This window comes from Macrobrachium rosenbergii, chromosome 26 (assembly GCF_040412425.1).
Source record: "Macrobrachium rosenbergii isolate ZJJX-2024 chromosome 26, ASM4041242v1, whole genome shotgun sequence".
Classification (NCBI taxonomy): domain Eukaryota; kingdom Metazoa; phylum Arthropoda; class Malacostraca; order Decapoda; family Palaemonidae; genus Macrobrachium; species Macrobrachium rosenbergii.
This window is the reverse complement of record NC_089766.1, coordinates 7,522,328-7,538,422: the sequence shown is the minus strand read 5'-3', so window position 1 is coordinate 7,538,422 and position 16,095 is coordinate 7,522,328. Positions and strand designations below refer to the sequence as shown.

Below are 16,095 nucleotides of genomic sequence, written 5' to 3'. Positions count from 1 at the left end.
AGTAAAAAGAATGAAAGGGGTTGCAGCTTGGGGCCAAAGGGATGATGCAAAGAACTTTAAGTAATTCCTACAGTGCAACATGTGAGATGCACTGATGGCACCACCCACCTACCGGGGCTTTTGATATGCTTTAATATATTTTTGTCTTTCGGCAGCCCTGCAGAACTATTATTTTTATATGACTGCTTAAGTAATTACAATAACTAAACCCAAGCATATGGGTCTTGGTCTCCTTCCCTTCCTTTCTTAGATTAACTCGGGAAGTCGAGATTCCAAACTTGACATTTGCTGTTGACCGAAAAATTTTACTCTCACATGATACAGGTCTGACCTTAAGTGCTGGTCTGCACTCTGGATTTCAATCATGTGGGCTTCGAACCAAAATATCATCTTCATTAATAAATATTTTAACCAGACCACTTAGTTAATATTCTTAATTCTCATAGGAGAGGTCCAAGGGGTTTGTTCTCAATGACGTAGACCTCATTCAATATACTAAAACTCCTTAAAAGTTTTATGACTGAGTAAACTGGAAATGTTGAAGTGTCTCAACAAAATTTCTTTCAAAGATTTGTTTCCAATTCTTGATTATGTTGTTAACTGAAAGTTGGTCAATCACTACAGATATGTTTGATGGTAATAACTGACCTGCATTCAAGTACTGGGTCAGGTGGGTTATTCATCTAATACCTACAGGTAAGATGAGTGGAAACAATGTGATGAAAGGAAACTATAACGTAAATGTGTCACTCTTCTTGGAGCGAAGAACATCACAATCCAACAACCGGTTTGAAAGTTAAAAGTTAGTCAAAGTTAAAGTTGCTTGGTTTCAGTTCTCCACCACTTCAAGGGCACTTGGGCAAACGGGCATCCAGGTTTATCCAACTCCCAACCAGCTCCACCACACTGCAGTAGAAAGTGGCCACGATACAGAGCCAGTAACTTTTCATCGCCACATGGTAGGTGCAAACCCTCAACATCTGAGTAGAATTCCAATACACAACCACTATACTGTACCAGCAACCAGCTTAATCTGCTTTAATTTATTACAGTTAGAATCATTATTTCACAATTCAGAAACAGATACATATGACCCAATTATAGAGACTGTACCTTTGACTCCCTAATCAGCATCCTTTTTCCTTTAGTGTCTACATACAAGAGCAGGGACCAACACATTTCAACATTCATACCAACCTCATTTAACATGTGGAATGACAACTCAATTTGTTGAACACAGAATTTTGGATAAAAACTCTGAAGGGCTTCTAAAGCATTTCTACTCACTAAAAATGATAAACTCATGTGGTGGCATATTTTCAATTAATAATATTAACAGCTGACCATATTGCACGTATTCTACTGTGAAAAAGTGCATTCTTGGATTATGAAAACTGGCTTATTTCATTAAAAATATTTCATCAAATCCTATACCAGAAGATTTGGACCTGTCTGTTTAAAATGCATAATGTGGACCTTTATGCCTTACATGTTCTAATGTACATTGTCTGTGATGTTCAGGGGTATATGCAGAAGTTTTCGATAGCTAGTACATCAGTACAGACTCCTACTTTATGCATAATCTAAGGAGAAGTAAAATCATATAGAGGTTTTATCATATATTTTCAAACTGACAAATTAAGAATACACACAAGGTAAAAAAACACTCTAGCCCATCTATTCCGTCAAGATCAATGGAATCTGCAAGCATTCAACTCAACTGTCCTCATACTACAGTCCCTTGATAATAAACAGCTAGGTCCATACAAGGAACATCTAACATGAAAAAGTCACTTTCTAAAAATAACATTAACTTTTCATGGACAAACTCACTTCTTGACAAAAGCCTGAATAGTGTTAGCAGCAATTTTCAGATATAATGAGAGAAAAAAAAAATCATTTTCCAGTCACAGTATTCACCTCACTCTAAAAGTGAAAACTCATGGCACATCTGAAGCAGCTGCACAACTTAGGAACATATTTTTCACAAAGTAGTGATTCTGGACTGAGGATATTAATTCATTTTCTGAAATGAAGTTTTCATGATAAAACTAATACTGTAATACTTACCTGAACACCTGAATTAGCCCTGGTTACCCACCAGCCCAAACTATATCCCCGTAACTTTTACCCACTAATTGGGTAATTAACTGTCAGCGTTACCAATGCTTACAGGAAATCTTGTTAAGATGAGTTACCTGAAGCACCGTTGGCAATGCTGCCACAAGTCCCAACCGCGCGAGGCCGGGTCCCCCAATTGCTTAATTCACTAATCAAATTGAAGTGGGGAGGAGGGTGGGAATCATTCAGGTGTTCAGGTAAATATTACAATATTAGTTTTATCCTGAAAACTTCATATTGCAATACACTCCCTGAACACCTGAGTTAGCCCAATTAACAAAATTTTATGGAGGTGGGATCAATCTAATTTCAGCCCGACCTGCCAAATGGGAAGGCAGGTAACTCATTATTCACCTACTCTGCCTACATGCATGTATCCTCACCTGGTTATCCACTCGGCAGGAGAGGATGCCTGTAGAGAGAGTACTGTCTGAGTCGAGCTACCTCTCATGTGGTATTCAAACCTCCTCATGGATAGAAGGTGGCAAAACTAACCTACCATGTGGCTAATCACAGCCTCCCATGCATGGTGGAGAATGACAACCTCCCACGTGGCTAATCAAAGCACTCTAATGTATGGAGGGGACGATGAACCTCCCATGTGGCTAATCAAAGCACTCTCATGTATGGAGGGGTAGATGAACCTCCCAGCAGGCGCACCACCAACTGCCACAGTAACTACTGTATATCAGAAGCCTGCGATGGTACAGGATTCGCCGTGGATGGCACCGAAGACAAACCGGCTAGTAGCATAGATACCGGATAAGCTACCAAAGCACCCGGAATGTTCCCCAAAAGGTGGCTAGAGAGGGAAGGTTGAGAAAGAGTAGCGGAAGAAGGTTTGGAAGCCATAGAGGATACGGAGAAATCTGAGCTTACAGAAGAGGCCATGGATTTTAAAGAAAGAAAATATACAGATTCCGATCCTCCCTGATAATCCTGCAATGCATCATTTGTGAATTCTGGGAAATTCTTCATTACATGATCGTGGATATTCGAGAACCCTATATTGAAACACTGTCTGACCAATGACCTATACCCTTTAGAAAGACCCAGTAAATTAGCATTATATTCGGCTACATTTAATGTCCAATTAAATGAATCATCACCAACCAATGAAAATTTATCCCCAGAAGGAAAAGGAACTCTAGAAGAGGAAGGGAAATCCTCCGACCTTCCCGAACCTGGCAACCCTACTACTACGTCTACATCCTCCTCAACCAATTTAACAACACTGTTGCAAGGAGACTGCAGCCGGAAAAAGACCCGCTGCTGGATCTACCAGAGATCCCGGAGCCTTAATTACACCTGTCCCCAAAAAAGGTTGCACCTTCAACTTCTCTCCTACACTCTTTGCTACCTCACTATCCCTATTCGTCTGTGTCAATCTTATTTCTAGAATCGCCTCTGGACTTACATTATCCGAAGAAAGGGGGAAATCTGCTGTTAACACTGCCTGCTCCGTGCCGGGGAAGGGGGGGGCGGCTGGCAGATCCTACCTTCGAGGTTTGCAGTTTTCCATGACCCCCGCCACCCATTAGGGCTGGTTCTGGAACAGGCAGGGGAGCTGAATAAGAACGGTTAGTTTCTATTTCCCTATTATCCATATTTTGTTCTTTGAATTCTGATAACTTATGCTAGCTGATAATTTATCTTCCAATTTCCTGAATAACTCTGTTTCTATAGCTTCTTTATCTAAACTCTGAGTTTCTGCAGCTGGTTCCCTACGTTTGCTCTTGGAAGCTAGAGATTTTCCTTGCTTAACATAATCCTCCATTTGATCCTCTGACCATGACCTACATTCGTCACATCTCAAAGTTAAGCTACATTGCACCTTCCTACAAGCTATACAAACTGAATGTCTGTCATGTTTGAGGGTACTCATCCTCCGTTTGCAAGCTGTGCACGATTGGTGAGTTGCAGCGTCTCCAGCAGTTGTGGTGTCGGTCGCAGTTGTTGTAGCCGAAGTTGAAGCAGTTGTGATACCCAAGGGGGGTGTCTTTTTATCCAATCTAGCCATCACAAGTCCAAAACGAGCCAGAGTTCAGACGGGGAGAAAATCCAAAGCCAGGCGACAGAACAATCCAGGAGAAAAGGCAAAAATCCTGTCCAAGTCATTATCCAATATCAATAAAGTCAATATATGGGGGTTGGGCTAACAACCAAAAGTTCACCTAAAGCAGGAAACATCCATGCAGCAAGGCGAACAGAAAGCAATTGGGGAACCCGGCCTCGCGCAGCTGGGACTTGCAGCAGCATTGCCAACGGTGCTTCAGGTAACTCATCTTGACAAGATTTCCTGTAAACGTTGGTAACGTTGATAGTTAATTACCCAATTTGTGGGTAAAAGTTATGGGGATATAGTTCGGGCTGGTGGGTAACCAGGGCTAATTCAGGTGTTCAGGGAGTGTATTGCAATAATAGTTTTACACAAACCCAGCCCTTGAAGAGAACCTGAGTGGCTACACGGATGGATCTGATGCCCAGAAATAATTTATATGTTAGCTGTTAGGGACGCAGGACCTGACATTTACTGGTTGCAGACATGTCGAACAAACAGAAGTCTTGAGGCTGACAAAGGTTCATGATTTGGAATTACAGCAGTATTGTTTGTCAAGTCATAAGTTTTACTGCTTCCAGCAATATCATATGTGGACAATAAAAAATGTCTGATGCTTACCAAAGCAGTGAGGTGCAACACCAAGTATCAAAGATATCTATGCCAAAGAAAATAAATGTTTAATCTGCTTAGTCACGAATGACTAGTGATAAGCATGTACCAAATTAACACATCTATGCAAGAGTGAAAAACGAAAGCAAAATGTGAATGCTAAGGAAACAGTGAAGCAAGAAAATAACCAGCTATGGGAAGGTACACTATGCGTGAACACTCCAGCACTAAACTATGGTAAGCAAAAGCAAATACTGCAACAAGAATTAAGCTAGAGGCAAAAAAAAATAATAAAATAAATATGAACAGAAGCTTTGCATCAAAGGAAAGCTGAAATGAACAAAGGAATGGCACTGATTTTCTAAGGATCTAATAAAACCTGATTTGCAAATGACAGGAACATTAACTTTACCCTCCCCCCAAAAAAAAAACTAATAAAAAAAGATATAAAAAATTTAAACTGACCAGCAAGACAAAGTAACTTCAACAAAGGTGAACTGATCAGCTCTTCAAAGAAACTGCAAATTAGTTGTCAGCAAACAAGTGCAAGAACTGCTGACAGGTGACCAAGAGAAGAGACTGATCATTGCACAAACAACAAAATGAGTGCAAATACCACTACCAAAGCAAAGTGACTCTCGTGTATATAAATAAAACAGGGATTAAATTTGATTATTTGAATCATGAGCAAAATGAAGCAATTCTGAACAAAATTCTTGGGGAGTGAGAGGTATTAATGATACAACCAGTTTTCACGTTAGAGGGATGCTCTGGTGGAAAATTTAGCGCTCCTTCTGTCTGGGTGATGACCAAAGATTGCTGCTAACATTGAATTGTCTCTTGCAAAGTACTGTATTGTGTTTGCGTTATAACTAGTATATGATCATGATGATGATGATAACAATAAAGTGCAAAGGAACTGCATCTTTCGTCATGGATTGCAATGTGAATTTTGCATCTATATACATAAAAAACTGCTATAATAATAAACTACTTTGGTGCCCAATGTGAGTACAAGACTTCTATCCAGTATGGATTTTCATGTGTTTTCTAAGGTTGTCTGGATGATCAAAACTCCTTTGACAATCATTGCACGTGTAGGTTTTCCCTCTCTTATGACACCTCATGTGTACTTTGAGATGACGAGAGAGAGAAAAACTACTTGGACATTCAGTACAAACATAAGCCTTCTCTGTAGTGTGAATGTGCATATGTCTTTTGAGATATTGCTTGTCCGAAAAGCTACTGGGACATTGTGCGCACAAAAATGGCTTTTCTCCTGTATGAGTTCTTATATGGATCTTGAGCTGAGACAGCTGAGAGAAACTGCTTTCACAATCAGCACAAGTAAATGGTTTTAGTCCAGTGTGAGTTCTCATGTGTCTTTTAAGAACATCTAAACGAGAAAAAGTAGCTGAACACTCTGTACAAACAAATAACCTCTCTCTTGTATGTGGCTTCTCTCCTTTATGAATTTTCATGTGTTTACCGAGGCTACTTGACACAGCAAAACTTTTTTGACATTTACCGCAAGTGTAGGGCTTCTCTCCTGTATGAGTTCTCATATGGTTTTTGAGAGTACCTTCAACAGCAAAGCTTCTCTGATACTCAGGACAAGTGAATCCTTTCTCTCCAGTATGAGTTTTTAAGTGTGCACTTAGACTTCTTAAATATGAATATCTATTAGGACATACAGGACAACCATGAGGCTTCTCCTCTCCAGTATGAATTCCCATGTGCCTTTTGAAACTATCTGAATAAGCAAACCTACTTGGACATTCTGGGCAAATGTAAGGTTTCTCTCCAGTATGAGTTTTTAAGTGTATTTGCAGACTTTTTACATATGAATATCTGTTAGGACATTCAGGACAACCATGAGGTTTCTCCTCTCCAGTATGAGTTCTCATGTGCCTTTTGAAACTATCTGAATGAGCATACCTTCTTGGACATTCAGTGCAAATGTAAGGTTTCTCTCCAGTATGAGTTCTCATGTGGACCTTAAGACTTCCTTTACAACTAAAACTATTTTGACAAACAGAGCAAGTGACAGGTCTCTTTCCAGTACGTTTTCTCAAGTGAGTTCCTGGCTGATCTAAGGGAGAGAAACTTTTATGATATTCATCATTTGTCACAGGCTTCCCTTCCATCTTCGTGTGCTGTGAAAACATTTCCACATTTTGACAATTATTCTCATCAGTTTCATAAGGGAATTCCCCACAGAAAATTTTTTCACAGGATTGGGTGTCTGAATCCTCTGTTCCTGCTGTGTGCAACTGTGCATTTCCTTCTCCAATCATTTTCTTTCCACTTTCTTTACCACAGCTCATACAGTCTTCCTCACTCTTCAGAGAATAGCATGAAAAGTCACCATCAAATTTATCACAGTCAAAAAATTCTGGCTCATCCTTGATATCTGTAGAAGACTCTACAAACAAAGAGCTATCATCTATCATGTTAGTAAGATACTCTTCTAAATTTTCTTTTTGTTGTTTGATTGTAGGCAATATTGACCTTTCAGCTGCCATTCTGAGACCACCTTAAGAGTAATGCACTGAATCCTTGTTAGCTTTTTGAGTCAAACTGGAGACAACTGAAGCAAACCTTCATATAACATAACTGTTTGTCTGATAGGAAGCAATTACGCAAACCAAACCTACTACCACTGTCCATTCACACCAGAAACCCATTTCGGATGTCATTTTCTTCTCTTTCGGATACCCTGAAAAACAAAAATACAGAAAATCAGAGTAAAAACATGCCTAAAATATCTCATAATAATCAGCAAGTCAAAAACTTCAAAACAAATTCAGTGCCGTACAGCAAAAAAAAAACTCTTTTGACTCTATGATGTGTATCCTTTGGGTAAAACAAATCAGATATGAATGCTGAACTTGGCACTAAATATATCTGCAGATCTAAATTATTCTTGGTTTCCATTTGGGATTAACTTAACCATTCCAAACAAACCTGGTATAGTACACCATTCCACTCTTTGTCAACAGGTACAAGGACTCCTGAAAGTTAGACAATGAAAAGTGACGATGATCATCACACACACACACACACACACACAAAAGTGCAAATACCATCACCAAACCAAAGTGATTCAGTTGTATATGAACCAAAAAAGGGATTAAAACTGATAAACCGAATCAAAAGCACAATGAAGCAATTCTCAACAAAGTTCCGAGGAGTGAGACGGAAGGTGCTCATGATGCACCAGATATACTGAGAACAACCAGTTTTCACTGAAAGGGATGCTCTGCTGAAAAGCAAGACAAACTTAACATCACAAAGGTGAACAGATCAGCTAATCAAACAAACTCCATACTTGCAGTCAGGTGAAACTACACGAACTCCAGACAGGTGAAAAAGGCAAGAGACAATGACCATCACATCTAAACACGGACACGAGTGAAAATACCACTGCCAAACGATTGAGATGTATACGAAGCAAACTGCTGTTTATGTAAAATGGGCTCTTGCAAAGTATTATGTTTGTGTCAAAACAAGTGTATGACGATGACAAAACAGTGCAAATAAACTCCACTCTCCCATCATGAGATCCCGTGTGTATTTTGCATTTATTTACATGAAAAAATGCTCTCACAAGTATGATTTCACAAGTGCCTACTGAGATGGCTCTGGTGACACAACTACTTTGGTCACCAGTGCGAGTAATAAGATTCTATCCAGCATGGCTTTTCATGCGTATTCTGAGGCTATCCAAATGATCAAAATTTCCGTGACATTAAATGCAAGTGTAGGTCTTCTCTCTGGTATGACACCTCATGTGTGCTTTGAGAAAACGGGGACGAGAAAAACTACTTGGACATTCAGTGCAAACATAAGGTTTCTCTCCAGTGTGAATTCTCTTACGCCTTCTGAGCTGATTCGAATCAGAAAAACTACTTGGACATTCAGAGCACAAATATGGCTTTTCTCCAGTATGAATTCTTATATGAGCCTTCAAACGACACAGTTTGGGAAAACTACTTTGACACTCAGCACAAGTGTAACGTTTCAGCACGGTATGAGTTCTCGTGTCTATTTCAAGAGCATCTGAAAGTGAAAAAGTACTTGAATTTTCGGGACAAAAAAATGGCCTCTCTCTTGTATGAATTTTCATGTGTTTCCTGAGACTATGTGACTGAGTAAAACATTTTAGACATTCACTGCAACTGAGAGGCTTCTCTCCTTTATGAGTTTTCACATTCTCCTGAGACTACGTGACCAAGTAAAACATTTCTGACATTCACTGCAAGTGAAAGGCTTCTCTCTTCTATGAATTTTCATGTGCATCCTGAGACTAGATGTCGTAGTAAACCTTTTCTGACATACACTGCAACTCTCTCTTGTATGAGTTTCCATATGTATCCTGAGACTATGTGACCGAGTAAAACATTTTTGACATTCACTGCAAGTGAAAGGCTTCTCTCCTCTATGACTCTTCATATGTCTCCTAAGATTGCCTGACCAAGTAAAACTTTTTTGACATACACTGCAAGTGTAAGGTTTCTCCCCTCTATGAGTTTTACATATTAATATACTTACTATATAATTGTGGATTTTTATTACTCACATTAATATTAATCTTTGAAAATAAGTAAATAATTTTTTTATCATGAAAATAACATGAAAATAGAATACAGGCAGTCCCCAGTTATCGGAAATCTGGTTTTCAGCGCTTGTCTAGTGACGAAAATTGGCAATTTTCAGCGCTGATATGTGCGATTTCTGCTTATCGGCATCGATAATAGTGTACTGGCGCCGATACATACCTAACAGAGGCGTCCATAACAGAAAATAGCTGATTTTCGGTTCTTGGCGATTTTCGCTTATCGCCACGCTGTAGGAACGGAACCCCGCCAATAACCAGGGACTGCCTGTAATTAGTGAATACAGTATTGCTCGACGAAAACATCCACAAATTACCAAATTTTCCAAAAATAATGTGGAGATAAGTTCCACAAAAAAAAAAGTGAATTGGTAAAGCCACGACTCCTGAACTGCGAATATGCAGGGCCGACTGTATTTCCCTTAATTTCAGGAAATTAATGGAAATACAGTCTCATATCTTGACTAGCCTTTTAATATGCAACTGACCCAACACTTCTAATAAGCAGTCACAGTGCTGACATTATCGGATGAATGAATATGTATGGATATAAGAATAGCATTTTTAGCCTACTTTTACAATACAACTGAAGAGAATGTTAACAATTATTATTCTTAATATATACAGTATTATCACAGAACATGGCATAAAGAAATACACTTCCATACGAACTGCCTCACAGTGGAATACATTTGAAAATAAGGCAACAAATATTTATTGGAAAAAATGAAAAAATACAGATAAACACTAATTTACAAAGTAAAATTTGCATACATACCTATTCCTATAACTTGGCCTAATTTGTGAATTGGATGAATTCCCTGACACTATAATCCACAGTAGAACCAATCAGGCCAGAGGACCTAGTAGGTAGGCCCAAGGTCCCTCCAGGTTACCAGTAGTTAACTGAACTACTCTGTGTTGGCTGACCCAGCTGCATAGAGTTGGGAGGTTGAGAAGAGACCATTAGTTTCAGTTTTGGTTTATATATAACTTTTCAATAAATTATGTTTGTTTATTCACACTAAATTACCTTGACTTAGCTATAACACAATTTATGAGGAGGGGCATCAACTGGCTGCCTTCCTGACTAAGGGTACAGTGACCTGAAGGCACCAAGGGTTTACCCAGGATAGCAATGGATAACATAACCAAAGATTCCAAGCAGACATGGGTCAAGAGCTGGACTGTAATCCTACTAGAAACTGGATTTTGATTATCAAGCAGAAGATTGCTGATGCAGAAACAGTACAACTAAGCAATAGCTCTGCATGGGGTATTACTTTGGAAATTGATTTTTCCTAAAGTATTTTGGTTGCTTATAAACAATTTTCCATTTTGTCGGTCAACTGTAATTAACCTCAGAAGTTGTATGCTGGCCATCCTGGAATAGCTCCCTGGCTAGGTGACACAGCCTTCTAGGTTAGGATAGATTAAGGTATGTTAGGTTAGCATATGTAATTCCTTTGATAACAGGTTTCCTTAGCCAACCCCTTCTTAAATACATGGTTCCCTGATTACCTGCACATGCACAGAACCATTCCCTAACAACAACACCATGGTGGTCTGGTCTTTCTCCCAACGTTTCCAAAACCCCGTGTTCCCAAAGGGTTCCCAACCATGTTGGGTAGATATGAGGTTAATAGCAGTTGATCGACAATAAACACCACCTCTTTCATCAGCAACGCTAAAAGTATGGGAAAAATCAATCTCCAAGGTAATAATTCCTGCGGAGCTGTTATGTAGAAATACTGAAATGAAGACATGTATACAATATTTGAAGGGCATAACTGAAGTACAACTCAGAAACTTCTCTACCACCTGAGTGCCTCTGGAAAATGGCCAATAAAGAAACCCAATAATGAATATCAACTTGATACCAGGGTGAGGAGCACCCAGAAATGATGAAAGCTATAGCAGTTTGAAATGTAGAGCTTATACCAACTTCGGTAGAACTATGTAGTAGCTCCGCGGCGGTGACGGCACTATAACTTTACTTTTTCTAGTCTTTGGTTGCTAATTATGAATTTACCTTTAATTTTTGGCGCTCGAGTGTAATTAACCTGTAATTAACCCCTGAAGTTCATCCAACAAGGTGTGGAACCCGATGGGAAAGCGGGGTTATGGGTGGGGTATACTCTGGGGACAGGTGATCTGCTCCATCCCAACCAACAAGCTAGGGGATCCGATGGGAATGTGGGGTTCTGGGTGGGGTATACCACCGGGACAGTGTTATTTGGCAATGTAACGGCTCACCCGCACGTTTCTACCCTACAATTTAGGGGACCCCTAGGGAAAGCAGGGTTGTGGGTGGCGCAGACGATGAGGCATGAGAAACCAGCCACAATTTATTTTTTATGGCACCCCAGACATGAGAAACCGCTAAATAAACAGAGAACAACCAAGAACATTAAATGAGCAAAGGCAACCCCTCCCATTACTACTATCCTCCCGAACATTTATTGGGGAGCCATTGGTTCATCCCTGACTCCCTTACTGTGGAAACTCGGCGTTTTGGGACCTAACCCCCCCAAACACTTATCTAACCAATCATGTTGCGCTGTTATCCCCCCACTGAGGAAAACCCCCTAAACATTGCCACTCAAAGTAGCTAACATACCCCCCTCCTTGGGGGCTGTCCTTTTTCCGGGGTTCACATACACGTCCTGCACATGACAGGGCACGGGTACGTCTGTTTTGAACGGTTCATATTTCGTCCGGCAAGTGCAATAACTTGTTAATCTGTTATCCCTACGCATGAATCTAACACACCCTGCATGCAATCCTCCCAAACTATAAGTTAACACAGCAAAGAAAAAACACACATACGCTTTTGAGTTTATTCTTGTAAATTTCAACGTTCTTGGTTGCACTTACCCGCAACTGTTGCAACACAAGTATCCCCCGGACCAGTACTGAACGCGGCGCAGGGAGATTGTATCCCCCCGAACCTACTGCTAAACACGGCGAAATGCATTTAGCCCGCCAGCCCAGTACTAAACTCGGCGAAAGTGTATCTGTACCCTAAAAAAAAAAAAAAAAAAAAAAAACCTTTCCCTGTACACATTTTTTGCACGACAGCATCGTTTTTCTGCTTCCTTATCATAACCAGTGGGATTCCATTTCCCCGAACCCATTACTAAACACTGCGAAATGCATTTAACCCGCCAACCCAGTACTAAACACGGCGAAAGTGTATCAGTACCCCAAAAACAAAAACTTTCCCTACACACATTTTTCGCACAGCAGCATCGTTTCTCTGCTTCCTTATCATAACCAACACTGCGAAATGCATTTAACCTGCCAACCCAGTACTAAACACAGCGAAATGCATTTACTTCGCCAGCCCAGTACAGTACTAAACTCGGCAAAAGTGTATCTATACCCCAAAAACAAAAAACTTTCCCTACACACATTTTTCGCACGGCAGCATCGTTTCTCTGCTTCCTTATCATAACTAGCAGGATTCCATTTCCCTGAACCCATTACTAAACACTGCGAAATGCATTTAACCCGCCAACCCAGTAATAAACATGGCGAAACGTATCTGTACCCCAAAATATACATTTTGCCCAACTGCATTTTTCTCAAGCATTTATGGTTTCTTTGCTTTATTGTCATAACCAGCGTGAAGCTTTTTCAACTGCCGCGTATGTTTCCCCCTTCCCCTCCAAATACCTCACGCAAACCCTTCCCTCCAACACCTAATTGCGCTAAAACTCCCCCCTTTCCATACCCTCTTGACCCACCGCAGCCCTTATCTGCTACCCATTCCTACACCTTAAAACATAAATTTGGGTTTCTTGTTCTGTACAGTGGCTGAACCCCTTCCGTTAGCATCACAATCATCTGAGCCCATAACTCGACACACACCCCGTGTCTTGCGTTAACTGCTATATCAGTTACCACAACTTTTCTGCCTGCTACTTGGGTAACTACGAACGGTCAATCAAGCTTTGTCAGAGGAAGTACAGTTTTGTAGGCTACCTGGCCAAAGCCTCTTTTAAGATTCATTTCCTCGACCCCAACACCAGGTTCCACGCATTTTAAAAGGCAGCAGCTGATCTCTACCCTCCTGGTCCCTAAGGTAAGGCCAGTTAGTTCTGTTGGTGTTCACTTTTTTTTATCTGCAAATTGTTTTTTCCTGCCATGTTGCTCCTATCAGCCAGCTCTAAGTGCCTTCCCGCTCTTGTTTTTACCTTGGGAACTGGTTTTTTCTCCACTTTCACGGCTTCCGGTAAAGTTCGTTTTTTGTCGGCCACACACTTTGTCCCCGTCCCCCATACCAGGCAGTGTTTCCTCCCTCCCCACCCCAGGGTTATGCTTCTACCCGCACTCGTTTCGACGCGTTTCCCTCTTGCGCAACCTACCTCCCACCCCCTTCTTGCACCGCTCCCCACTTACCCCGCTTTTGGGGCATGTGAGGCAATTTCTCCCTCCCTGCCTCGTTACCCCCAACCTTTCAGCCGCTCCCTCCCTTTTACATATGGCTCCCTCTCATTTCCCCCTCCAGCCAGCGCCCCCATACCGTAAACATGTCCGCTCCACTTCTCTGCTTTCCCCAACCCAGAACCCCTGATTCCCACAGTCCCCCTTTACTACTGAATAGAGTTGGGGCGCAAATGACACTTGCCGCCAACAAACTCGCCTCCATTATCAGAAGCCATAAAAGTGGAGAAAAAACCAGTTTCCAAGGTAAAAACAGGCGCGGAGCTAATATTTAGAATTACCCCAACTTCAAGCAAAAATTCTAAGAGGTCAAACCCGCCATCCGTGGTTAGGTTAGGTGGGGGGTCAAGGGTGTAGGCCCCCAACATTAGGTTATGTTCAATCATCCTGTGTTTCACTCATTTTCTGTTTTCCCCCATCCAAAAGTGCCGTTTTCCCACTCTGGTCCCCTGAATTGTAGGATATAAGGGTGGGGTCCACTACCTCTTATTACTTAATTGATAACGAAACTAGGGTCAAAAAGGTTCTGAGTTCTTTCAAAAAGCTACAGCAACTTATCAAAACCGTCATCATATTTATTATATAACATTTAAAAAGCTTTCTAACCTTTAGACACGAGCAACCAACGTTAGTAATCAATATCGATGATGTTATAAATACTGTAGATGACGCTAAATGTTGCTCGTCCCTGGTTTACAGACACAAGGGCCAACGAAACCGATGACAGGAATGCTGTGATTGGGGTTCTGGGAGGAGGGACGAGACGTCGTAGAGGGGTTAGTAGTAGTAATTATGAAGGTGCTCCTTTGAAACGGCCCCCCTTAACGTTCTAGTTGGCCTCTTCTAATGGTTGGTTAAGTTTACTTTTTCTGCAGGGTCACTCCCCGGATTTAGATAGATATGTGAATGAGATGATATTAGCTACTACACTCTGGTGGACAAAGTAGTAAGATATTCTCTGGATTTTCACTTGCTCTCCCATTATCTATCCCTACCGTTTTCTAACTCGGTTTTATTTATATTAATATTACTTCTATATGGTGTTGTCATTCCTGGTTTCTTCTCTGACACTCTTAAATTTCCAAAATTAATTGCTCATTTATCTATCTTTTCCAATATTTTTATCGGAGGTGTTTATGATTTTGTTTTTTTAAGCTGTTCACTGACATCTAATATAAAAGATTATTCCTGTTACAGTTGGGTGTACTCTTCAAATATCTATATACTGTATGATGAAACTATTTCGTATCTTTGGCCATAAATCTTGTTGCTATCAGCATTATGTACTTGCCTATTTTTTTTTAATTTACTTCTTGTCTGGTTTAACTTGACTATCATTTCCATAAAAAGCTTAGTTACAAATGTTAGCTCTTTAAAGCATTATTATCTAGCTGCAACTTTTACCCATCATGAAGTCTGTCTGCCATATGCTCTGCTTTGATATGGGACCTATTCAGGTGTTATCAAAAGCTTTTCAAAAGTTACTAATAGTAATTACCAGTTGTTTAATTTGTTTCACCATCTGTGCGCTCTCTATGAGTTAATTATATCACATCATATAATCAGTATCATACATTAAATATTAATGCACCAGCACTTCAACTTAATATGTTAAGCAACAAAGATGCAAGATCAGGTAGCATAGGATACATGATATCCCCCAGGCATAGCCTTCATATGAAAATCTGGCTTATTTTTCCTTCCTTCACTTGCTAGGTAACATTGCTTCATTGTAAGTGTTGAGTAAGGTCTTGTTTACTGTGATTTCAATATGAATACAATATAGGCTGAAGGCCAAGCGCTGAGACCTACAAGGTCATTCGGCGCTGAAAAGAAAATTGAGAGTAAAAGGTTACAAAAGTGTAACAGGAGGAAAACCTCACAGTTGCACCATGAATCAATTGTTAGAAGAGAGTAGAAAGTAAGATGAAAGAATGTGAATGGAGGTACAGTAAAAAGAATGAAAAGGGTTGCATCTAGGGGGCTAAGGGATGCTGCAAAGAACCTTAGGTAATGCCTACAGTGCACCACATGAGGTGCACTGATGGCATTACCCACCTAAGTGGGCTTTCGGTATGCTTTAAAATATTTTTGTCTTTCAGTAGCCCTGCAGAACTATTATTTTTACATGACTGCTTAAGTAATTACAATAATCAAAGCTAAGCATATGGGTCTTGGTCTCCTATCCTTCCCTTCTTAGATAAACTGAGACAGTTGAGATTCCAAATTTGAAATT

General features: G+C 40.4%; 1 protein-coding gene across 2 annotated transcripts; it reads right to left on the bottom strand.

The window, feature by feature from the left end:
* Window positions 1-1,606: 1,606 nt before the first annotated feature.
* Window positions 1,607-14,854, bottom strand: LOC136852977 (gastrula zinc finger protein XlCGF57.1-like). 2 transcript variants are annotated; one of them, XM_067128062.1, is made up of 3 exons: window positions 14,466-14,854; window positions 10,189-10,344; window positions 1,607-7,511 (listed from the first exon to the last, which is right to left on the bottom strand). In XM_067128062.1, the coding sequence occupies exon 3, from the start codon at window positions 7,315-7,317 to the stop codon at window positions 5,815-5,817; it is 1,503 nt and encodes a 500-aa protein (XP_066984163.1). In that variant the 5' UTR covers window positions 7,318-7,511; window positions 10,189-10,344; window positions 14,466-14,854; the 3' UTR covers window positions 1,607-5,814. The 2 variants fall into 2 exon arrangements, with proteins under 2 accessions (XP_066984163.1, XP_066984164.1); XM_067128063.1 differs by lacking the exon at window positions 10,189-10,344 and having other exon boundaries at window positions 4,546-7,511.
* Window positions 14,855-16,095: the final 1,241 nt, after the last annotated feature.

Coding starts and splice junctions, on each gene's coding strand:
- LOC136852977 (XM_067128062.1), bottom strand. CDS start 7,317: ATGGCAGCTGAAAGGTCAATATTGCCTACAATCAAACAACAAAAAGAA.